Genomic DNA, 25,885 nt, shown 5'->3' with positions numbered 1-25,885 from the left:
GAATTTATTTAAAGACTGTCGTCAGTGGCCTTCAAAGATCGAATTTATTTCTACTCTTAAATTCGAAACGGTAAGGGAAGACGAAATGCATATTAAATACTCGTATTTCAACCCTTTCATAACTACTGTACATACTTCAAATTGGGAGGTCCAAGTTATCCCCATTTTTAAATTCGAACTGGAAAGAGAAGCCTCGATCATATACCTATATAATCCTTTCAGCCCTTTCATGACTATAATCCTTCATAGTTGGTAAAAGTTTAAACTAGTTCAACTGGATATATTTACAAGCTGCAGCTGTTTAATCCTTCTCCACACGAACCAGAGAAAGAATTAAAACCTGAAAATCCTACGTAACAAACATCGAAAAAATGTCACGTAAATACAAAAAAAATTCAATATACAAAGAAAACAGCAATTGCTTATTCCTTCCTTAAATAAAAGCGAGTGGTCACGGTTTCACCCTTACATAATTCACCCCTCGTTTCTTCAAGAGCCATCCCTCGCCCCTCACCCCCTCCATCCTACCATCCCCTTACCCCATCTCCCCAAAAAGCTGGTGTTCGAGAAATCAGTCTATTTCCGTAAACGATAATCGATAGACCGCGTGAAATATTCAGTCAACGACCCACATTCGCTGCAAACCGATTAACGAAAGAAGATCCCAGCCGGGACAAAGGTAGAAGGAAATGAGAGTCGCAGACGATCTAGAGGAAAGGGAGGATCGAGGGCCGAAGGGGGTGGGTCTCAAATGGCAATTTTGGCAATTCCAGAGCGGGCTGCAGGCGAGCGCAGCAGCACCAAGTGACGACCTCCGACCTCGCCCTCTCCAACGACGACGAGTGTGACAACCAGGTAGAGAATGTCGTTCGACCTCGGTGCACCCCCGACGCGGTCCCCCGACGGTTCTTAGGCGAATCGTTCGTTGTCCTATCCCGTGACAGACACCCACGATCTCGGTGAACGCGGTGAAAGGTATCTCCCATCGATTTTCTTTTCCAGGACTACGAGGACGAGCTGGAGAACGGCCGCGGGCGGAGGCACAGCTCGCCAGGCGGGTCGCGGGGCAACCCAAGGGACTACGGCCATCACCATCTTCACCCGGACAATTTGGTGAGTGGATAAGTTCACCTCGTTACCCCACGGGACCCTGTTTCTTTGGGAACCTCTCGTCTCGACCGAACGCAATTAACCTGCTGCCTCGAACAGCGCTTTTTCTTGGGGGTATCGATCGAGGACAGGAAATAGCTGAACTGTCTGCTCGGTCATAACTCTGTTGCTCCTTCGTGATTTGGACGTGACTGGGGTGAAGACACTAGTTGGTGCACTTGCGTTGGGGTGTATTGAAGTCCTTGGTCTAGGGCGCTAGGATTTGGAAGATCTGAAATTCATAGGTTTCTTAATCTCTTTTATTTGTTTTCATTTTCTGTTTTTTCTTTTAATTTTTTGGTAAATGTCGTGGAATTTCAATATTTGACTTTTTAAAGGAATAGTGTTAAAATATACAAATATTCAAAAATTCAAAAATTCAAATATTCAAGTATTCAAAAATTCAATATCTAAATTACAATTTTTAAATTACAACTGTAAAAATTTGTAATATTTCAAATCATCAAATATTTGAACACGCGAGTTTCCAAATTTCAAAATTCGACATCAATTTCTACCTTCCAATTCCTGGAACAGAACCTGTAGCCACATACCTCTCTAATCAGAGCAACCTTTGATGAAAATGTAGGAACGCCACAGTAACGTAAAATTGTAAATTTTGAATGCGTCAGCGGAAGTTATTATTTGTGAACAGGTTATCGTAAAACTATACTGTTATTTGTAGCTTCGGGTGGAGTGTTTGAAACAGTGGATAAAGTTTTGTTGGGAGTTTAGGAGTACAATAATCGAGCGACGCGTAACGCGAAAACTGCTTCCGGAAAGCTGTTTAATTATGCAACTGGAATTTAAAGCACTAATTAATTAGTTTCGATGGCGTAACGAAAGCTAGTAGGAAAAATGGTAGTTGAACGGTTGCATAATTTAACGCGTATAAAAATGCTTGCAAGTACTTCGTTCTATCGTAACAGGATATATAATTAAACCCTGTGCTTTAACGTGATTAATATAACAGTGCAAGCTACATTTATTGCTTACCCTACGTTTTAATAGTGCCGTCGTAGTTTATGATGAAGTTATACGAATTTAATTTGTTGCAAGTTGCAACTTCTGAAATAATTGTAAAAACTGTCTAGGCAACAAAAACTGAAATTGCATCCGATTTAAAGGTGGTAGAAATGCACATAATTACTAACATAAAATATAAATGAACGTAGACAATTACAGAGTAGCTCTATTAAAGCATTCTGTCCTTAAGATTATTCTCTTCTTTAGAATCAAAAATTAGAATAATAATTAATCTCAACGAAATGATAAAAATAATTCCTGCAACTACTTGAAACGTTCTGAAACAATTTCACTCAGCTTTATTACGTTCTCATTATTATAATCCCCGAAGTAAATCCCGAACGATATTTCTAGTACGGCAATGATTATTAATGATCCTCAGTTTTGTAATTATAAATCATCAACCGTGTATGCATTAACTGTCTTGGAACATAGCTCGTACCGCCTCGCATTTAGCAATAAAAAGAAAGAAAGAGTAAAGGATAGGCGCGCGGTGCGCATGAGAGCAGAACAAATGGATAATTGAGAGACGGCAGAGAAATTTCTCTGAGACTGTTTCTGGCTAATGGTCGCCTGGTCTAGTAAAATAATAGTGAAACTCGAAAAGAAAAAGTAGTCGATAATTTTAGGGAGATCGTTTCGAAATAGCAATTAATTCTTAATAATTATGAGAACTGACCTCATCTGTGTAAGAAACAACAGGAATAATCGATCCTGCGCTCCCATAATTTTCACCTTCATTTCTGTTTTCAACATCGATTCGAATCTATCCTTTTCACTTCGTCAAACATCCCATCGAAGGTCTTTTATATTAATTGTTATCAGCTAGATACCCCAGGCGTTTAACTCGCACAATCGATTCCCCCGATACGATAGATCGCCGATCCCGATAATAGGATTGATCGGAGGCAATGAACCGCGGCATTTAAATGAACAAGGTACCGTTAACTCGATCATTGTCCCGCAAGAATCGTCGACCAATTAAGGAACTGTTGCCGACGAGCCACCCTAATTAGTCAGCAAAGCAAGTCGCGGCTCGATTCGCAGTGCCAGGCGTGGACTTCGATTAGAAGCTTTTAGCTCGATGACTTGCTTTCAAATGCTTCGAGGAGTGTCTGAAAAGGAAATCGAACGCCTCTCGTCTGAAACCATTCAAATTACCATGTGGAGGAATTCCGTGCAACCAGCTTGATTAAGGGATTTTACTTGGAATTAATACTTGCTTGTTCAATTCTTTAAGAGCCATAGAAGAGAACAATTTTTAGTTTCATTTGTTGAATAATTTTCAAATATTCGAATTTTCAAATTTTCGTACCATGAAGTTATAAAACTGTCGAATAATGAAATATTGAAATTTGAATTTCGAATTAAATTTTCCAATTTTTCAAATTCTTGAATATTAAAGTAAAACTGAATTACTTATTAAAATTTATAAAAATTGAAGAATTTTCGAGCATTGAAGTATCTTAACAAGTTTCTTAATGACTGAAGTTTCTTAAAATGCATAAAAGCAGTCAGTTTTGAATCTCCTCTCACGAGAGGGTTAACGCAGACTGATCCTCGCCTCCATTTGGTTCGAATAAAAAGTGCTGGAAGATAGCATCAGAAATTAGCATCAGGCTTATCATATTGATTCCCCGCACATCCATCCCACCGCTGACGGGATCTCGTTCCCATCCAGGTGATCGAGACCGATCGACTGGATCTTCTCACGGGTCCATCTCGAACGAACTCGATTTATGGACGTTGATCACGCCAGGTCGACTCGTGTTCCCCGCGCCGCGTATATCACTCGCTTGTACACACGCGTATCGCCTCGACGAGATCCTGGAACCAGCTGAAGAAGGTCTACCGAACCTGAATTAATTATCGAGGCGCGATCGATCATGACGTAGAGATAGCGACCGCGAAATGTCTCTATTCCTCAATGGTCGGCGTGGATGGACCTCCGTCGGCCTTGGGAAGGGATCGACGACCGAGCACGAATAGCTCTTGATATCCTTGAAGAAGAGCTTGAGATTGGGGGAAGGCCTCCCTCGATTTTCCTTTTTCCTCGTGAGATCGTGAAGGGGGGAGGATCGAGGATCGTGGACCTTGAGGATGGGAAGTTTTATGAGATCAAATTTTTTAAGCCCTTAGTTAATACAAGGCTGCAGAATATAGTATTTATACTAGCTTGTACTTCAAGTAATTATATCGCCTGAATTTCCTTGTAAACTATTTATTGTATGACAAAATGTTTCAAAAACGAAAGTTGCTTCATAACGAAAGAAACGTACTATCGATACTAAACAATTTTCGATTAAAGTATTTTTTCATGCAACAAATAATTTACAAGATAATTGAGGCGTGCAGTGGCGTGACTCACCCTGTATATGCGAGACTAATTTACAAAGTTATGAATTATCTTTTCTCATGAAATATCAGTGATCACATTGTGCTCTGTTATAACTCCAGCGCAATATCAATTAGGGGTTAATATTCCTTTCTACATAGAAGTGTTCTCATGGGAGATAATATTTTATAGGGAGTTAAAATGCTGCTAGTGGAAGGTTTTGATTAAGAAAAAGATGGTCGTGGATATCCTCAGTTTTGTTTTATATGCAGGTATCGTTTGTACATGTTACAATAATTAATAGAAGCTCGTTCTTTGTTACACTAGATAAGTAATATAAAAGGGCCGTGAATATAAATGGACCTTGCTAAGTCTTCATTAACTTTACAAATGATATATTCAAGGTTGATTATTAATACTGACACTTACACGTGTAGATATGTAGATTCGAAACAGAGGCTCTCGTGTATAGTAGAGCTCTGATTATTCGAGCGACGCTTGGGCAGTTTCGGTAGATCAATACTTTGTGAATGCTTCCGTTTAAATTGAACTGTATTGTTGTTTGCCCTGGTAGAGCTTAGAATAGTGATAAATATTGTTGACACGATCCTCACGAACACTAAATTTTGTACTGTCTATAGTACTATCAAATTTAATTAAAATACAGCTAAACAACATCTTGACATAACATTATCAACATATCCATTACATGTAATCAATATGCTACTGTATACTAGGGTGGAATAAAAATCGTCTGACTTCTCAAACATCTTAGAACTCGAATGTTCTTCAGCTTCTAAATCCTCAAAAATTGTATAAAAATAGTTCTACATAGTTGAATGACACAAAAATCAATAATGAAAAAATTGTGCTCGAGACTTCATTTTCGAGTTATTAATTATAAAACATAAGCCTAAAGTCGCGTAAAATATGTCTGACTTAAGCTCAATCTACTGTCGACGCGTAGCCAGGTCAGGCGCAACAGCGACAGTAGATTAAGCGAAGTCAGACACAGACATATCTCTAAAACAAAAATTCAAAGCTGTAATCTTCGACTGACGACGTGGCGCTAAATCTACTTCATGCTTACAATACCATAATCCCAAATGAATGTATTTCACCCTTAAATTCATACTAAAATTGACGTATGGTCACCATTAGCGAGTTCACAAACTGACGTCGCCAATCGAAGATCAAGCACCAAATCTCAAAGCTAAGTACTCAAAAAAAGAAGCTCGATGCAATCTCGTCTAAAAATCACAGATATTCCATTCCACCCTACTGTACACTCCTCGAGTCGAAGCATCCCCAGTTCCCCATACAGTGACGCGTCTCGATCACTTCTCCCCTTCTCGCGCACAGTTCAAACCGATTCATTGAACCCGGTTCGATCCCCGCCGAACTCGATTGTCCGTTTCGTATGAGAAGCAGCAACTCCGTCGCGGTGAAGATAGCAAAGAGACGGCTCGTCCTCGAACCACCTGAAGAGGGACGCTCGACGTCGGGGCGCTCGTCCGCGTTCGTCGACGATCCTCGAAGGGTGATTCGCTCGGCTCGATGAATTACGGTGCCCCTCAGCGATGGTTCCTCCGTCAGAGCTTGTCCTGGAGCGCCTGTCGGAGCTCCTCCGTGGCTTTCGCCACGTCCTGGCTCGGCCTCGAGTGCACTTCCGGTCGCACGTGCTGCGCCGTCGAGTTCGACCGTCTGACAGAGTTCCCGCTGCCGAATTTCGGCCGTGGAATTCTCACGCGCTGCACGTCGCTCAGCCACGATTCCATGGTTGCTCGCCTTTTTCGGAACGCTGCAACAAAAACGAACAGACGATTCTTCTTGATCAAACCTCCGCTTTGATACGTGACCGTGAACATGTGGGAGGCTGGGGAAAAGAGGGTGTGGAAGATGAGTTTTAGATTCTGTGTTAGGGTGGAATATGAGGGCACGTTTTTTTCTCTTCTTTTATTATTTGTGATTTCTAAGGGGGATGAAAGCTCTTTTCTGAGGAGGAATGAAGAACTGTCAATACCTGATGAATGTAATACTGAAAAAGATTCGAATATTTGAGAACTCGATGAACAAACAATTTAAAAATCAGACTTTGTAAATGAAGTATCCCTGTCACTAAGCCTAATTAAAATTCAAATAAAAAATCCTGACTATCGCCCTCTATGTCTCTAATATCATACTCCAATTATCCGAATAAAACAGCTGCAAGAACCCCTCAGAAATTGAGCTCTGCAATTGCAGGCTGGAGCAAGCTCGCTCGGCGGCGCACTTAAATCCAGCACACTGTATAAATAATGTCTACTGTTTGGATATCATTATTTCCACACCGAGTCGACCATTTCTCTCGATTTCCCAGCGCGTTCGCGAGGGAACGCGATTCCACGAGAATATCGCGGGCTCTGGGTAGAGCAGCGTAATTTCCGCGGCGGGATCCAGAAATCCAGAGCTTTCTCGGCTCTCAGCTTGCGATACCATCGAGATATTATTCGCGTTCCTTGCACCGGAAAGGCTGGACGTAAACAAGATCGTAAAACTACCCCGGCGGATCGAGTCGTTCCCTTCGGCTCGAACGCGACTCGCCCGTGCCTCTGAGCTTCAATCTTTGCGACCAGTTAATTGCGTCGGGCTCGCTTTTGCAGCCCGACGTTCCAGCAAATTAAATTACCTTTCGGGGAACCGCGGGTCCGACGAAAGCGAACTGACAGGGGTCGAAGGAACTTTCAATTTCTTCTAGGAGATAAACGAAACGAGGCTCCCATCACGGGCAATTAGTTACGTGCAGATGCGTACGTCGAATCGTTAATTGGATTTTATGGTTCTGATGGTCTTATTGGGAAATTATACTAAAGACTTTGTCGTTTGTTTTGTGTGATAGTCGAGGGGAGAAAGAAATAGGGCAATATCGATTTTATGTTTCCTTTACGTGATACAGGGGGATCACAAGTTTCATAGGATTCGACTTTTACTATTTTCTATGAGGAAATATTGGTGAATGATTTGCAGGAATTAGTCTAAATTTAAAAGTCGTGAATTTTTTATTAGGCACCTGTTACTACCATTGAATTGATACTTACTTACATAAATTCGTGCCACATTATTTTTTCACTTTTTTATATTATAAAATAATGATAGTTTCTTGCTTCTATTTATAACTTGCTTCTAATTATAACATATCTGATATAATAATAGTAATAATATGTTTCGATGTGTATTAAGAATCCCAAGAAGAGAAGAGAAAGAACTGTTGTGGCATGAATTTATGCATCAACCTAATATGTAGACCACACTGGGAACTTAGAAGAATTCGTTTGACTCATTATAGAATTAACGAAGGCGACCCAATAATGTTGAAGGCTAGCACACTACTTTTCCAAGACTGATTAAGATTCAGATCAGGCTACTGGAGTGACCAGCTGGCCCAGTGACATTGTTCTTTTTTCTCATCACGCGCTTTGCGTGACCCATTGCCCTCGACTGGCAATGACCACGACGTTTCCGTTCGTTCTCTTTGCTAGAGTCACCAGAGGAATTGTGGACGAGTTGTGTTTAAAGAATTCCCTCAGATTTAATAAAACGGAAATAAAATTGAGAACCATGGAGAAACGAGTTGAACGAAATGTTCACTTAACGCAGACTATGAAGAGTAGAAATTAAATCTCGTCTATGGGATTGCGTCATTGAACTCTCATTTATGGGGATTCTGGGACGATAAGAGTGGCGAAGTATGCTTTCAGGAAAATGACACCTAGAAAGTTGCTTTTACACTGCTATAAAGATAAAGTTGATCGTGAAATTTGAATGTGATAGAGTTGTAATTCCATGTAAAAGACAGATGTGATGGCCTATTCCAGGAAGCTTTAATGCCATTAATAGTCCTCTCGCGAATGAGAGACATCCCACTTTTATCGAAGGCTCGTTAAAATCTCCGTGACTCTTGTTAAATCTGTGGAACTTCATCTGCTAAGGATCTAAGGGATTACCAATCACTTAACATAAATTTTCTTCTCTGAATTCCACTCGAATACTACCTACACGTACTGCAAAAATTTTAAACAATTATAATTACTACAATTTAAACCAATTACATGTGACTTATAGCACGCAGGAAACATTTCATAACTGTCTGCTCATTCAACTTTTTCTCCATCTCCTCATCACGCTGATTGCCCCTATTTTTTCCATGTCTGACTCGAGCGGAATCATTCCACTTTGCATTCATTTCACGGTAGCATTTTTCCTGTAAATAGAGCTGTCATCGGTGCACGAGTAACATGGCAGTTAAGCTCGAGTTAAGTAATATAAAATCTCAATCGAGGATCGGGGCAGGTCCCAGAGTCCATGTATTAAGCGATTCGATGTGGATCGATGTCTTCGGTTCAAATTTCACGGTGGCAGTTCAGCTGAACGGTGAAAGGAGCGTTTCGAGTGGACGATAAGAAGAAACGATCAAACCGGTTAAAAAATATGGATTCCCACAGTCGGCGCTGGGATACCGTACAGAATGAACAGTTAGACGTAGCCGAGAGAGCAGCGACGCTGAACCGAGTCAGAAACTACAAGACGGTGCGTGAGGACTGTCGTCGAGGGGGGGCAGGGTCGTTTTAATGAGCAGGAAAAAAGAAGTTTCTTATAGACTTTTTTCGAAGGAATCTGTTGGAACTAATTGGAGCTGAGATTTTACATGAATAGCAGAACCTCGATTAGCAGAGATTCAATTATTCTTATTGTTAGCCTCTTTTATTTAGGATTTTATAGCAGAGCGTTAATTGAGACGAGATTTCAAATTGTGAGCCTCTAAGTTTTCCACATTTCGAATATTCAAACGTTTTGTATTGAATATTTAAATATTAAATATTTGAAGGTTCAAATTTAAATTTAAATACTATATATTTGAGAGTTTAAATTTAAATGTTAAGTATTTGAAGGTTCAAATTTAAATCTAAATACTTTGAATAAAAATTAAATTTAAATTTAAATTTAAACAGAATATTTGAAGGTTCAAATTTAAATTTCCAAATATTCTGTTATTCAAGTACTAATCTTTTTGAAGTATTGGAACCTTCAGAGTATTTAACTCAATAATTTTTTAATTTTCAAATATAGTAGAGTACTGAATAACCGAATTCCAATTGAAAAATTGGTACACAACATTAGGGGCAAGGCAAAAAGAACATGAAAAACTTTGAAGAAACGTGAAACAATAAATATGATTTCGAATGTCTCGACAGCGACACAGATCGTTGCGAAACGAGCGAGGTCGGGATTGCAACTGTTCGCTAAAACAATAACGAAAAGCGCAGAAACCGCGACCGAACCGCGATAACGTTGATTATTATCTACGATTAAAGGCGTTCTAGTCGCTCCTCGACTTCCGTTTTGCGTCCACTGGTGATCTATGATCTTTGGATATTTTTTTTGGAAGAAAAACGTCGATCGTGATCTTATTTTTTTGTAGGTTTCAGAAGACTAATCACGAGTTTTCGCCTTCATGCTGAAAAGTGCTAATAAATGTTCAACAAAGAACGCTGTTGGGTGATTAACTGAGCATTATTATAGCACGGCACGTTCGCGCCTTGGTATCAGTCAGAAGATAAGAAACAAAGAAGGAAAAAGTTGGTTTCTTATCTTTGGAATAATCTGTGAAATTATATTAATAATTGGGTGAGTTTAATCTCCCGCGAAATGGAGAGTGAAAATCTGCATAATCCACAAGGATTCATTTTTCCAGAGGTTCTTGGCGTATAGGGTGATACAAAAGTCTGCAGAATTTGTACAGAAGTTCTATAGAATATCCACAGAATCTCAATTCCACAGAAATCTAATTCCTATAGAAAATAGTAGAATTTCGTAAAAGAAGCATATAATATCTTTACCTAGTAAGAATATTTCCAACCTCAATTTATTCTTCAATTATGATAGAAATCCCCTAAAGCTAAGATTCTGAGACATCTACTAACTACTAAACCTGTCACACTAATTGCCTAAAAAGGCAACCAAAATTTATATTCCTTGTGAGAATCCCGTCAATTTGCATAGTTATCCAGAACTTGGAAAACAGATAATAAATGAAATATTATATCGTGCTCAAGATGCGAAACGAAGCTCAAGGAAACGTGTTCTACTGCTCCATGCTCGATCGTCCCTACTTGTGAGTCACCCAGTGTATTTCAAGCTGACAAACAAATCGCCTTCGATAAATTTCAATAATACCAAGATCGTCTAAGCCTCTTGCGAAACAGCGTCGCTGACTTCGATGCTCCCGGCAATTAAGATGCTCGCCTCGGTAGCACGACAACAAACAGGCCGATCGAATGGACCGAAGGGGGAGAGAAATAGAAGCGGATCAGTCGGTGCACGTGCATCTGCACGCGCATAATGCACGCACCTGGAACGAGTTGCGAGTCGCGGCTTTAATGATTTCTCTACGGTCGAGATTTCATCAGACACACACTCGCCTCGAAGTTTCTTAATCGAAACGACGCTGCACACAGTAAGCTGGAACGAAATGCAAAGTTCTTTCTTACGATTTTTGATCCCTAGAAGCTTTTTCAGACGAAAGTTCCTTTTTGTGAGAATATTCGATATGGCAAAATTCCAGTTCTATGAAGAAATATTTGTTAAGGTGTTAGGAAATGGGAAGTTTTGCTAGACGTAGAAAAATAAGTTATAGAATGTAACGTGAGATCCCCTGACGTTACACTATGTGTGACGTGACAGCTAGTGAATGTCGTTTTCTTCTAATGAATTGCAATCGCTACTCACGGCACAAGGGAAACTGCATCGAGGCGGCTGTACGATTTCCGCTGCGCAAAAATAGTCGAGAGAAACGCAGAGGCGGCGAGGAAACGGGGCGGCCCTGTTGCAGTACGCATAAAAAAATCTCGAAACAGACTGGTCTCTTGTGCCAGGCCGATCGAATATCGCTGGAAATACCGTCAATCGATAATCGTTGAGAGCGTTATGAAATCGATCGCCAATCGAGGCTCGAGAACGGGACCGATGGAACGTGTTATCTCGCTGATTAGCAAAGGCGAGTGTAAACAAAGGCTCGCGATTCTGATATAACTTTTACAAGACGCTATAAAGTTTGTGTACTCTGTCTTCATTGATAAATTATTTTTAAGAATTCAATTGGTTGATAGAAAGTTTCTGTTTTCTTTTTCTTTTTTAAATTTTATATGGAGTTCTATTCTTGGGAGATGCTTGAAGATAAGATGAAGATTCTGAGTGAAGGAGATTGAAGAGAGATCTGACAGATCGTAGTGATGTAAATTCTTGAAGTCAGTTTGGAGAGGAAATCATTCTTAAAGAAAATGGAGAGGATCTTCAAATTGGAATTTTTGGAGGAGATTCAAGAGATGATTGAATGTTAGTAGAGTAGCAATTTAGGAGACAATGGCGAAGATTCTCACAGTTTCCAAGATTCACCTACTTAGGATTTAGTACCTCAAACAAGAAGATTCCCAGAGCTGTAGTAATCTGACGACTAATTTCACGGAGGATAAATCGGTGTCAACTAGTATCTTCGTGACAGTGGTTTCCCAAATAGGCTCACTTCTTCCTTAACTGAAGGTCTCAACACGCATTCAATATTAGCAAGGTTTACCTAGTTTGAACATAGTTTCTGGAAGGAATTTAGGACAGGTCCCCAAAGCAAGAATTGCTCAAGAATTCAAAAATCCTTCAATTTAGAACTCCAAATGTGAAATAAAACTCAGCAAAGCGAAAGTTTAAACTCTACCTCTCTCTACAAATCAGCACTCACAGGCTCAAATTCCAATTGCACCTCAATAATTCAGAAATCTTCAAGAGAACAGATTCTCCAAATCAGAAGCAGCAAGAACTGAAACACAACATTCAACATCTCCAAGTCCCACCTACAGCAGCTCATCTTCCAAATTATCTTAATTCAGAAAACACCCACACCTCCCAATTACCCTAAAGCCTCACATTATTTCAATACCCAAAACTTCCCCTTTGATTCATAATTCTTTCTACAGAGACCCTCAAACTCCACTGACCCTAAATCCCCAAGAACCCTCAGACCCTCCAAAAACACTCACCTCACTAGCTCCCAACGCAGACCCCAACCGATTCACTTGAGTGTCAAGACCAGAGATGGAACTCCTCCGCCAAAATTTCTGAAACCTCCTTCGTGGGACCCTGTCCCTGGATCCAGCGCTCGCGATCGAGATGTAGGAAGGAAGGTCGACCAGACGGCTCGACTGCGTCGCCTCGACTGATTCAAGAACCGAGCGTGAAGTGACGGTGCGCTAGGGCCTCAGGTTTACGTTTACCTGGCCGTCTGCGTGCATCGACGAACAGGGACAAGCGGAGTCCTCGAGGTGGAGGAACAGAGACGTGCCAGGTGCAACACGGTGGGGAACGTTGGACAGGTAACAGATGAGAGGGGGCAGAAGGTGGACGAATGGGTCTTACGACGTTGCCAGGTTGTCTGGCTATCCTCAAATGCGGGTTACGTGGACGACGACGAGTGGAAGCGTCGATCTCGTCGGTGGAAGCCCGAGGAGGATGATAACAGGCGCGGCGGCGGACAAAGGGGATGATGAGACGACTGTCTGCCACCCGAGACGTTCGACGTGTAATGTACACATTAGCGGATGATGCATCGATACCATCGACTCGATGCCTCGTTGCAGGGCTCTGATGTCTGTTTAGATGGGAGATAGCGAAATTCGCGGGCAAGACTGTCAGGGAGTTCGACGCGTGACATGGGTAGAATTTGTGTAATTGGATGGATGGGAGGGGATTTGAAGGTGCAGTGGCATGAGGAATCGTTGGAGAACAAATTCGATACTTTGGGCTGCTTTGTCATCCTTTTTATGATTGATTGATGGCACTTTGGTGGGGTTCTGTTGCCCCTCGTGGACTCACTGTTCGAATATTATATGGAAGAAGGATTCAATTGATTTGTGTCGCAGAAAATAGAGGATACTGAATTTTTATGGTAGAACTATTAAAAAGTGGAGTTATTCTACGAATATTCTCCAAAATTCCTGCTCAACACTCTTCCAAAAACAGTCCACAGTGAATCTCATAAAATAGATACCAATTTATAGAAGCATACCACAGTATCTACCTATTAAATAACAGAAAAAGAAGACTCAAGAGATAACTAATAGGAGCGATAAGTACCTAAATAAATCAGAATTTCCAGGAAGGGATCGCGATTTCCAAGAACTGGAGTCAAGGTTCCCAGTGCTGTGGGAATGATAAGGCATACACAGAATAAAGTAGAATAAAGTAAAGTCTGAAGTAGAGGTATTATATTTGAAGAGACAATATTGAATCGACACAATAATCCCAGAATAAGGAGCCAAGACATACAGAACTTACGTTAGTAGATTCTCGATGGGACTGAAGGAGCTTGGATAATATTTCTCCCGAAGATCGAGGCCTTTTTCAACCGAGCAGCGATGGACCTAAGGGTATAGGCCCTACTTTACTGTAATTTATTTCAGCCGCTCAATACTCGTCACTCGACAACGTACAAGACACTTCCTCTCCAGGATAATTTGCATGGACAGTAAATAACAATTTCAATAACGTTGCTCCTTCAAGGATTTCCTTATTCAAACATTCATAAGCAGACAACGTTAACGTCGCCATCAATCAGGGCCCGCTGCAGTCGGGAAAATTGGAAGTCGCGTACTCTCGCCACAAAGCGAATCGATTTATCCTCGAGCCGCGGGTTCCTGGGATAATTCAGTTACGCTGTTCCTTAGAACCTGACTGCTCTTGCGAAATCTTCGGTTCCGAGGAAGCGCGAGGCCGTCGCGAATCTTAATGAGCAAAACGTCGAACAAGACCCGTCGCCTCGAAGATTCTCATCGGGAGAAACTGCGATCCTTTTTGTTTCCTGGTCGACAGGCGATCCGGTCCACGGAACTGCTTTCCTCGCTGGGGAATTGGCGCGATAAGTCGTTTCGGGACGACGATAATTGGCTCTGGGTTTGGGCAATATTCACTGATGCAAAATATAGAGTTAGGATATGGTGAAGGATTTAGTGGAATAATACTGAAATCTTTAAGTATACAGGTTTTGAAATATTCAGGTACTGAAACCCTGAAATTTTCAAACATTAAAATATTTCGATATTCAAGCACTCAGGTACCAAAGTCTACAAATTCTCAAGAATCCAAGCATGCAAATTTCCAAATTTTAAGTAACTATATTCAAATATCTACTTACTCTTTATAAACTTTCTGCTAACAATTCACAAGATCGCAGCCAACGAAGCCTCACATTGCCATCTCTAAGGTATTCTTCTTAACAATCTGCACCACCTTTTAACTCGATTACAACGCAGCCCTTGGCATAATCAGCGAGCACAAAGACGGCCGATTCTGCAATTAAATCGATTCACCGTAGGCTTTAAGTCGTCGATTGCCTCGAAAGAATCCCCCCGAGCGTTTTTCTTCGTTCACGTGGCCCCTTCGTTATTAATTGCGCCTATGCATACACAGTGAGTCATCGGGGAGGCACGCTATAAAGGGTAGCCGCGAGATAGAAGGATGATCCGCGGGACGAACCGGTTCGGAGATAAGAGATACGGTGGCGCGCGAGATCGATCGAGAAACCGAACTCGTTTCGATTTTCTTGCAGCCACGAAAGCCGACGCGCTCCGAGGCGAGCTTAACTCGCGTCCGGTTTTTCTTTTCCCCCCGCTCGTCGTTCGCCACTGGCCTCTGACAATCGCCAAACCGACGTAATAAATTCTCTGCCACTTAAGTCATAAACGCGAACCGGGGATCTGTAAGGGTACCCGCCTGCAACGTCGTTTATGCTCGATTTCCTTCTTCTTGCGTCTCTGGGAGACGATAATTAAGCAGTGATTGAAAGTGTAGCCGATGAGAATTGATTAGGAAATCGGGAACTGGAGCGGGAACACCGTTTGCATCTTTGCGTTCTTGTGCTAGGAGGAGTCGAGGTACGAGATTGAAATAGTAATATAAGTCTGAATTATGACTTGATGATTGTACTTCAGATGCTGTCGAGAATTTGTTTGTACTTGGGTATGTACTCATTTGAGAGTAATATTATTGTGAGTTACTGTCGAGAGTATTCTCAGATAGTGTATTCATTTTGAACAGTTACTCTTAATTACTTTAAATGCAGTGTGATAGTAGATACACTATCTGAGAGTACCCTCGACAGCAACTCACGATAGTTTTACTCTTAAGTGGATACTTTAAGATTATTGGATGTTAATTAGTTAAGTATTTGTGTATACATTTTGAAAGATATTCAATAATTTAATATGTAATGTAAGTAGAAGATGTAGTTGTATAAATGACGTTTACGTGCAAAATTTCTTGTATTGCTAGAATCGACTAGCATTCGCGGAATCGATACCCAGTTCTAGGCGAGGTCCATATCGGTGTCTAATATCGTTATCGTTATGTCAACATTTCGTTGCGCCTTTATGGCCACAGAATTTCTTAGAAAGTCTCTCCAAACACTTACCTATGTACATATGCACATCGAGCTTAAGTTCTTGACATAAACTATGAAAAATATTTCTCTGTATAATGTAGGCAGTAAGAGTTTCCTTCAGTCACAGTGATGTTGAGTGAAAAGACACGCAAGACAATTACAGTATAATTTCGTAGCAAGGATACAGGGCAGAAAGATAAAATCTTTGTGGTGAAATCTCTATGAGAATTTTGTTCAGCCTGGGTGGCTTTCCATAGAAACAAATTTCTCAAGTTGCCTCCCTACTCCATTTTACTTGACACTTCTTTTCGTCAATTCGATTAAACGCTGGCCTAGAAGAAAATGTAAGATCGCTCGTGCAATTAATTCCCTGCACTTCATCTGCGTTAGAACGTAAGATATTTATTATTCGGTTGTACTACTTAATTTTCTCCGTAGATGGAACATATTTTTACAAGCACTTCTTGGAAGACTCGGAGCATCGTTCCACTCTGAAAAACGTCAACCTCGTTTAAGCGACACCCAGCTCATAATTCAGCGACCGCGGTTACCCACTAACCTTAACCGACTCCGCGAAACAGCGATAATAATGGCGAGAGCCGATAATAGGTCAGCGTCGGAGAAAGTTTTCGGCGCGTTGTTCCGTTATATGTATATCAGGAAGACGAAGCAGGCCGCCAGACAGCTCGCGGCTGGTTGACGCCCACCGTCTCACGATCTCACGATTCTGTGATCTTCATGTTTCTCGAGAAAAATGCAGAGATCAGAAGAGATCGACAGAACGATTCATACTCTGAATCACGCGAGAATATTTAGAATGTAGTGAGTGAAAGGAAGAGATAGTATCAAGTAGAAGAAAAAAAGAAATTCGTGAAAAAATCTCTTAGTGAATGTGACGTTTTTATTTCATGTATATTTACATTGTTGAAGAAAAAGAAAACCTTAAAACTAAGGAAGGGAGATCGGGGCTACTTCTAAAATAAATGTAGAATTAGAAATATAGCTAAGAATTTGATGAAAGAAGACTCACTGCCTATAAATGGGGTCCAAGGGGGTCCAAAGGGGTCCAAGCGGGTCCAGACTCATCAGTAACCAGCGCTGACCAATGTCCAAGGTAGTTCATCCCCTAGGGGTTGTCCATGGCCCAGGGTCCAGGGAGTAGGAGCCCTCCAGAGGAGGTCCTCCTCCAGGGGGTATTTATACCTTTGACTGACATTACCGAAGAAGGAATATTTTGTGAAAAATTAACATTTCCGATAAAATAACAATTCCTGCTACACGTATTGTTAACGACAATGACACACAGTGATCTCCATAAATGATTAACAATTACGATTGTTAAATAACGAGATTTTCAATAAAAATAAAATTTGTCTGGAGAAATTATTCAAAAGGCTCCAAGTGTTTCTTATAACAATTATAATTGTTAATAATTTCCTAGGGTCAGTGCATGCAATTGTTGTTAACAATATACGCAGCAGAAACTGTTGCCAAAATAATTATTTTATCAGAAATATCAACTTTTCGCAAATTATTCTTCGTTCGATCGATCTTGCAATTTCGATTGTTGGTTCCCCTTCTTCTGGTCACAGAGGTATAAATACTCGTGGGGGACGAAAAATGTCTCACTCGCTCCGGGGCCTCTGGAGGGTGAGGATCATCTTGGGGGTCCTCTGGAGGGCTCCTACCCCCTGGACCCTGAATCCTGAACCATGAACAACCCTTGGGGAGTGGACTACCCTGGACATCGGTCAGCGATGACCACTGGCGAGTCTTGACCAAATTTTCAGTTTTCTTTCTAATCTTAAATCTATTTCTTAAGTAACCCTCCCACCCCTTTATCTCCTCACAGTCCTTCACCCTCGCCTGCCTCCTACGCTTTCCCACACCGCTCTCTTAATTTTAAGGTTTCTCTTTTCAGTAACGCCTAGGTACACATCAAATTAAAAGTGAAAACATGGCATTTACTAAGTGATTTCACCAGGACTATTTCTCTTAATTCTACTTAATTCTGTCTCTCTCTATTTATATTTTTATCCCTAAATTATAAATATTCGAGTATGATTGTATATAAAAAATATCAATACAATTAATATTTAATTTTGACTCTACTATGCTATAAGAAACTACTTCAAAGCATTTTACGTGTTAAAACGAAGAGAAACGACCCAATATCGTCCAACATTTTCCCTCACGTTTCATACCAAGAAAATCGAGTCTGCAAACAGCGACGTAGCACCGCGTCCTCATTCCCGCCCCAATGACATTCAGACTCGATTTTCTCGTAAACGTAGTCGCCTCCCACTCAGAGAATTCGTCCCGCGTTATTTTTTCACGCGAAGAATCGCCCTCGTTCGCCTCTCGCCGACTGCGCTCCCCATTGTGCCCGATTCCTCGAAAATCCGCGGCACTTGGCCCAGCGATTCGATGCTCCTCTCTGTTCCACGCGCATGTCACTCGTTTCTATTTACCACTACCGTTAATTAACGCCATTCCAGTAGGCAGAACGCGAGACAGCTCTCCCAGTGTGGCGCGTGTTACGTTCTCGCGCGATTGCGGTACGACGAATTACCAGCGCGTCCCGTTAGACCAGCGATTGGCGGCCTCGAGGTTCCTCGTAACGAGCCAGGTAGGACGGTTTACCGATCCTCCTCTCTTAATTACGATTAATAGGCGGTCGTTAATTGCACGGTCCCGCGGCGGGCGACAGACGATGCTGTTTTCCGCGAGCGCGAGAACGACTTCTCGCGATCGGTAATTGCGGACACCTGTTCTAATTTCGCTGAACAATCGGGGAATCGCGACGGGGAACGATCGCTGTATTGCCTGACTCGGTGCTCTCTTCGACGAGTTTGCGGCGAACGACCAGGGGAAATGGTAAATATTTAACCCTTGCTGGTGTGTTTGAGTAACGGTATTTGTGGCAATCTAACTTTCTGTGTTCGGTGTGAAAAACATTTGCGAACGACTCGTGGGAACTAATGAGCTGGGAGATTGGCAAATTCTTGGATGGTATTTTAAATTATTTCTTTTTAATGAAATTGTTGGAATATCGTTACATATACATGACTATTTATACTTTAGAGATATTGAGAAATACTCTAAATTATCTGTACATATTGGGATTTTTAATTTCTGTTTTTGGTGAGTCTGAAGTAGTCAAGAACTTCAGTTTTCTGGTATTAAAGTACTGACATTGGTTTGTATTTAAGTTTTTAAGTATTGAAAAGTAGGAATATTGGTTATGTTACAATATGTACACCACACTAGCTGAGGGTTAAATATTTGTTCGAGGGTACGATGTTTAATATAAGGGTTGCTCGTTTTAATGGAGTGTAACATTCCTCTAGAAAGCCATGAATGTAATGTAAGTTGAAGAGAAAAATATTGACCACTAGTTGATGAAATTGAACTAAGTTTATTGACCACATATTAATTTTAATCCACAGACGATATGAGGACTCTACCACTTTTTTATCACACAATATTTATAGGTGTAGAGTCGTCGCCGATTTCGACGGTCCCCTCGTAATTTTTCTGGGAATAGCATTGACCTTTCTCATGTTGAAACAGGTTTCTCCGAGTGACCCTTTTTAAAATCACCTTGACCGTTTCCAATGAAGCGGTTCTTTTTTAAAAAATCATATTATTAAAAGTCCCCCAGAATTTCATGCTCTAAGCAGCTTAGAAGCCCAATCCTCCCATAAATATCGCAAACGATTATTTATTATTCTATAAAAATTAAAATTCAAACTTATGTATATTCAATCACCAGTGCACTACTCCGTTCCATAATTCCTCAGCTCCTTTTCAAACCCAATTTCCACTCCAACAAAATACGAAATAAGAAACTGAATAGATTAGTACTCTCGCTCGCTGAAACATAGCTGGCACAATAGCCGCGCAAAACCCACAACAAGTCACAAATTACATTCTCCAGTAACTATAATCATCCTTCGATTGCAAACAGAACGTTTCAAGTAAGCCTTAAGGCCACAACTGAGCTCTGAAGAGCAGCCCTAGCTTCCATTTGCTAACAGACACTGTGATCTGTTTAAGAAAGAAAAGGGAATACTGTACACTCCTCTGCAATCGAGGAACCTCTATTCGCGCTCGATGAAAAACCATAGAAATCACTTATGACTATCATCGCGCCCAGTTTCTCTGTAATCTTGAATTTCCTGCTCGCAGGACGAGCCCTTTTCTTCGCCATGGGATTCCGCGTACGCGAGAGATATCTGATGGGAAAGGCTCGTTCGAATTACGCGATGGAGACGCGATAATGATGATTACCACGTCACGATCGCTCAGTGACCATGGACATTTTTCTAAACGCTGTGAAATTGTACACCGCTGCTATCGCGATATAAATCAATCGGTTACTTGCGAGGAAATGAATAGCAAAGGGGTAACTGAGTCGAGGATATTGTGGAAGGTTGAATGATTTGTGTCTCCTGCCAAGAATTTTGAATCGTGTGCTTGTTTGGGGTTGAGAGAAATGATGAATCTTCGTATCTAGTTTTTGAATAGTAAATCTATACTTGAGTTTTTTAAAGACCTGGGAATTTTTAAGATTTCATTTTTATTTGTAGAGAAGATAAGATGTACAGTAGTTTCTGAGTGCTACTTATTTTATATCTACATATTTCAGCAGTAAATTTCGAGTATCCTTTGCGACTCATAATTTATTATAAATATATAGAAACACCCCAACAATTAAAATCTGCCCCACCACTCTCGTCACCAAGTCTCCCCAGTGCAGAAAGAAATCATCCCCTGAGAAACCTCCTCTAATCACCCCTTAGAAATGTCCCCTAGAACCCTCGAGAAAAAGATCCTTTCGCCCAAGACTCAGTTGAATGGCACAAGAATGTGCCAGTGGTTGAGAAATACGAGAAAAGCGAGGAGGGGTTGCAGCCCCTCAAGGTTTGTATCGGCTGACGGGGCTAACACGACGCTTTCGATGTTTTTCTCCTGGCGTCGCGACGCAGGAAAGCGACGGTGGTTGCGATGGTAGCGACGCCGAGATGATCGGTAACGGGAGACGCGGAGGCGGAACGGAAAGGGATCGCGATATGGAGGAGGATGAGGACGAAGGAAGGGAGGAAAGGAGCTCAGAGGGTGGAGGTGGTGGAGGTTTCGGTGGTTGGAGGTCCCACTTGCTCGGTGGGCTAACGCAACGTGTGAAATCCTGGTACTGGGGCGCCAGGCCCCTCGTAAGTTTTATAATCAAACGAACCACAAACACACAGATCTACCATGCACAGATATACTCCCTTTCGTTCTTTCCGTCACGAGCTTTTCTTCCGTCTATTCTGTTACTTTCGCCGAGTGTCGCGTTGATCTCGATACTCTCTTGCGGCTGACGCTTAGTTCGAATCGCTTCGAGTACTATAGGTCACGTTAATTAAACAAATTCTAGCGTGGGAGGAAATTACGTACACGTTCTTTAATACTTTTAAATTATATGGACTCTATTTTGAGCTGTGCTCTCAAGTTATTTTCAATTCTCTTTTAGTTCTTTGAAAAGAGTCCACAAATCGGGATGAGTGGTGGACTTCTTTCGAAGTTTGAAGAAGTATGTATAGTACAGTAATAGATTGAGTTATACAGGGTGGTCCAGCTAGGTCACCTAAATATCTGTTCCAATTGTGTGAGTACAAAAAATATTTTGTATACTATTTGATTGGTTTGAAGGAAACATTATATCGAAAAAAATATTTGTTGTACCCCCACAATTGGAGGAGATTATTTATATAGACTACCCTGTATTTTTTTTATTTACTTATACTAATTTTCATCTATTTCTGTTGATTTTTTAGACTTTTCTAAAACACTTGTTAACTACTTGCAGCGATTCGAAATTTATTACTTAAAAGTCAGCAAGAGAGGCAACTGAGTGCCCATCACTATTTGTGGCTTGCGTAAGGGTGGGAATAGAGAAAGATACGAGGGTTTTTGCGAGGATTTTCCGCGAGGAAATATTTACTTTGGAATTTTCTTTGAGTCCCTCAAAGTTGCTCGATAAATATGTTCCCAAGGTTCTGCATTTCGCATTTTGTATTGCATAACATACAGCATGTCTTTCTTAACTAAAATCTCATACTATATTTTTCATTGAGAGCGTATTTATCGAACAAATCTGGGATTTTCTCGGTAAAGCTTGAGATCGGAAGTGTTCCGAAATGCTCCAAAAATAGCTGAATACAATAGAATCGTGCTTAGTCATGGTTAGACTCCCTTAGACTGAAGCAATAGCTAAAACTAAGATAGCAAGCTTAGTTAGTACATTTAGACTGTCCACTAAAAGTTTCACAGATCAATCTCGATAGAAATCTTACCAATAGCGAGTAGAATCGATAGTTAGACAATTCAGGTAGATGATAAATGTCTCTAATGAATTTCAGTTTGCGACAGATAGAAGGGAAACTTCGAAGCAGTATACAAAATTCAACGCCTGAATCGAACTCCTGATTAACAGACTACAAAATTCACTTCTTAATTTTCAATCGGCAGTTAATTTTCCTTTTACAGCGAATTGCAACAAAAGACCTTGCCTGCCAGAGTGCGTGATGGGTAAAAAGAAATACGAAGTTTTTTTTCATTTCGAAATTGAAAAGTGTCGCGGCGGATCCTCATTCGATTCGATCAATCAGAGTCATCGGAAACGATCATTCTCTTCAGCATGAAGTTCTCCCACTTAGATCTCTGTCTTTCTTTTACTCTCTCTCTCTCTCTTTTCTCTCTCTCTCTCTCTCTATCTCTCTATCTCTCTGTCTCTTTTCCTATTTTTCACCAAGATCAGCCTCCTTTCTGCTCTTAGAGCTAGCGAACTTAGTCGAAATAGCGTTAGGTGTGTACGTGTTTTTTCTTAGATGTCTTGCACATGCTACTTTCGATTTGTCCTTATATTCAAGCACGACTATCGTAATACCGTGTACGGACGCAATTACACGCTCGTCGTGTGTCGGCCGTGTAATTGTGCCTGTACACGTTTGTACATCAAAGTATATTTACATAGATGTCTTGGCATGCACGATCACTTTACTCACATCGATTAAATGAAACAGGAATAACGTTATTCGCCCTCCCCACCTTAACCCCCTGTCCATCGTCATTCACCATCCCCCTTTAGAGGTATAGCAATCGAGGAAGAAACTTCGCGGAGATTAGAACGTTATATTAGAGACGTACGGTCGTAGATAGTCGCTAGAGTGTCACTGTAGTAGACCTTTACGAAAGAACATGGGCAGGAAGAAAGTTTCGATCAGTAATGGAACGCTATCGATGACGGTAAATCAGCAGAGAAAGTCCAGACGTTTTTCGCCGAACATGGAAACTAGGGGAACGATTTCCCGATTCGAATTGAGTTGAGACAGTTGCACGTGGAAAGCAAGAATTTTTGGAAGTATTGCATACTTGCAAATGTAATAGAATATTATATTCTACTTTCATTTCTACGCAGTGAACTAAAATCTTGGACCAATTTTATTTATAAGTTCTTTGAAGAAACGCGATAGCAAAAACATAATTCCTTTTTTCTTTCTTCTTTTATCAGTTCGTACAATATGAAAACACCTTTTTTGGCCAAAGTAAACGCTTCAAAAGCTAAAAAAGTTATGGTTATTTATTCAAAACGTGCACATTAATATTAACAGCTTTCTTAATAAGAAAGAAACTTTCAAAAGGTTGTGATTATTGCTTCTCATGTATTAAAGATTTTATTCAAATTTTCTAAAGATACTACACTTAAAAAATGAAATTTTTATTCACATTCTATAGCAACTGAATGATCACTTTGTTCTAATAAGACAAGATATGTGTAAATAGTCTGCAGACCATACAACTATTAACCAACATGCACGTGACGTGTGTCTGACCTGGTGACTCATTCTACTGCAGGCGCGTTTTACCCAGACGCAATGATGTCATTAGATTAGGCTGATTAGAGTAAATCCCCAAGTTAAACACATACCATGACCACTTAAATTACACGTATTGTTAAAAATGAATAATTCAAGGAAGCCTGAAACGCAGCTTCGTCACTTAAAATCCGCCTCATCTTGGCACGTAAAATTTCTTTCTCTGACATATGTTGTCAGACTGTTTTCGATATTTTGTTATTTCGACCCACAAAAGCGGCGATTTCATATGGCACGAGCTGACCTTCTCTGAAAGCGTACTACACCGAAAGCAGGTAGAATTGAATAAGATTTCGGCCACCTGGATAGGAAGAGAAATTCTGACATGGAAAAGGCGCGCTCGCGCGTCCCGCACGCTTGCGTCCGCGAAACACTTTCACCATTCGCGATTCACGTTTCGCCACGGAGCGAGCCGCGAAACTTGGTCCGCGATTAACTCGATTTCCATGCCTGTCGACCGTGACCTAGGGTTCCGGCTACCGAAGCATTCGCGTCGACGAGGGAAACACGAGACAGAAGGAAGACCAAGGAAACTCGACCAAGACGCTCGACTACCCTCTTTTCGGTGATTCGAACGAGAACTCTCGAATTTAGGCGCTTTGTTATTGAAATATATTCAGCCGTCTTAACGAGAAGCAGTAAAACTTTTCTTCTGTGAGTTTCGATATTTGATTAAGGAGTTTCGAAAGTCAAACTTGGTCGATTTCGTCGAGGCTTGTTTAACTCGGGAAGTTAGCGATTCGATGAGAGAGCTTGAGTTTATCTATCGTTCAGACTGTCTAAGATCAGATACATTTTCATTATTTTCTGTAATCGACCCCCTTTGTAATTGTTTGTCAATGAGAATCACGATACTTGAATGTAATAATGCGCGACAACACCACCACTACCACCACAACCACCACTACCACCACCACTCTGTCCGAGCACCACCAACACCCAACTGCTACCAGCCTATCAGCAAGCATGACTTAATTTTTTAATATACTTATCGTAACCTATATCGATATGTATTGTCTCATATTTGCGTTCTTCTCTACACGATGTTTGTGTACGATTGCATTTAAGGGTGGAACGAAAGTTAGAGGATGAACCTCTTTTTTGTATTCTTTATTATCATTCTTATTTAATAGTAGTTGCCTTATAATGGTACTTCATGTGAAAAATATTATTTCTATTGATTGGATATTTTCTTTTTTATTTTCTTCTCCTGGTTTTGTAAAACTTGATGAACTTTCTTTTAAAGTCACTCAAAATTGCAGTGATGCTATATCATACGATATTATACTTTACAGAGTCTAAACAGATTTGAAAAATTTTTACAGATTAACACTTGCAGAGTCATCAGTAAAAAATATCGTTTTTAGACTCTGATATTTCTGTGTTAATATTTACGTAAAATTGTTAAAAAATGTTACTTTTATTGATATGTTGTTCAGTATGGAAATTGAAACTTAGAAATTCTGTGGTAGTAGGCAAGTTTATTTGACTATTAGAATTATCGCTCATTTATTTTTATTTTTTCGTTCCACCCTATTGCATATAGGATGCACCAAAACCGATATGTGCACCGTTGTGGGGAAGTGAAGCCCGGTAGAGGAACCAAGTTGGCTGCGGACAGAGACGACGAAATTTGATTAATCAACACTGACTCCTTAGCTTCCCTCGGACTGCCATATCGAAACACAGAGGAGAACAGAAAGAGGGAGTCGAAATGAAATTTAATTAATTCAAAGCGAGGCATGAAAAATAGTATTCTAAGACTCTGCTGAAACTGTGATTCTGTGGTCGTCTGAGGGTCTCCCTAACTTCTTCTAAAAAAGAATGATTATAGCTTAAGTCTTCTTCCTCTATTTCTTGAAGCAATGTTCGACTTGGAATGGCACACTCCTTAAAATTTAGAGGTACATACTTTTACATTTTTGCTCGCGAGAAAAAGCGAAATTTGGCTCGTGACCAACTTCACAGACTACCAGGACTCCCTTCGACTAC

General features: G+C 40.7%; 2 protein-coding genes across 5 annotated transcripts in view; one reads left to right on the top strand and one right to left on the bottom strand.

The window, feature by feature from the left end:
- Dysc (whirlin protein dyschronic) overlaps positions 1-25,885 on the top strand; it is an 81,930-nt gene that overhangs the window by 54,520 nt on the left and 1,525 nt on the right. For 2 of the 4 annotated variants that reach the window (XM_076386523.1, XM_076386522.1), the window contains exons 10-12: positions 774-855; positions 1,003-1,113; positions 20,963-21,187. In XM_076386523.1, coding sequence (XP_076242638.1) covers positions 774-855; positions 1,003-1,113; positions 20,963-21,187 — 418 coding nt within the window. The remainder of the gene's footprint in view (positions 1-773; positions 856-1,002; positions 1,114-20,962; positions 21,188-25,885) is intronic. The other 2 variants (XM_076386524.1, XM_076386525.1) reach the window with 2 other exon arrangements.
- Positions 4,755-11,619, bottom strand: LOC143184759 (uncharacterized). The gene is made up of 3 exons (XM_076387216.1): positions 11,488-11,619; positions 11,276-11,436; positions 4,755-6,311 (listed from the first exon to the last, which is right to left on the bottom strand). The coding sequence occupies exons 1-3, from the start codon at positions 11,617-11,619 to the stop codon at positions 5,789-5,791; spliced, it is 816 nt and encodes a 271-aa protein (XP_076243331.1). The 3' UTR covers positions 4,755-5,788.

The sequence above is a fragment of the Calliopsis andreniformis genome, chromosome 10 (genome assembly GCF_051401765.1).
Source record: "Calliopsis andreniformis isolate RMS-2024a chromosome 10, iyCalAndr_principal, whole genome shotgun sequence".
NCBI classification, from domain to species: Eukaryota; Metazoa; Arthropoda; class Insecta; order Hymenoptera; family Andrenidae; genus Calliopsis; species Calliopsis andreniformis.
The sequence above is the reverse complement of the archived record's forward strand: the minus strand, read 5'-3'. Positions and strand labels throughout refer to the sequence as shown.

Bases quoted from the DNA above. Each gene is read 5' to 3' on its own strand.
- LOC143184759 (XM_076387216.1), bottom strand. From the start codon at position 11,619: ATGAAGACAGAGTACACAAACTTTATAGCGTCTTGTAAAAGTTATATC. The intron at 11,437-11,487 runs GCGATCGATTTC...CGGTATTTCCAG, and splicing joins CCGTTCTCGAGCCTCGATTG to CGATATTCGATCGGCCTGGC. The intron at 6,312-11,275 runs GTGAGTAGCGAT...TTTTTGTTGCAG, and splicing joins GATGCAGTTTCCCTTGTGCC to CGTTCCGAAAAAGGCGAGCA.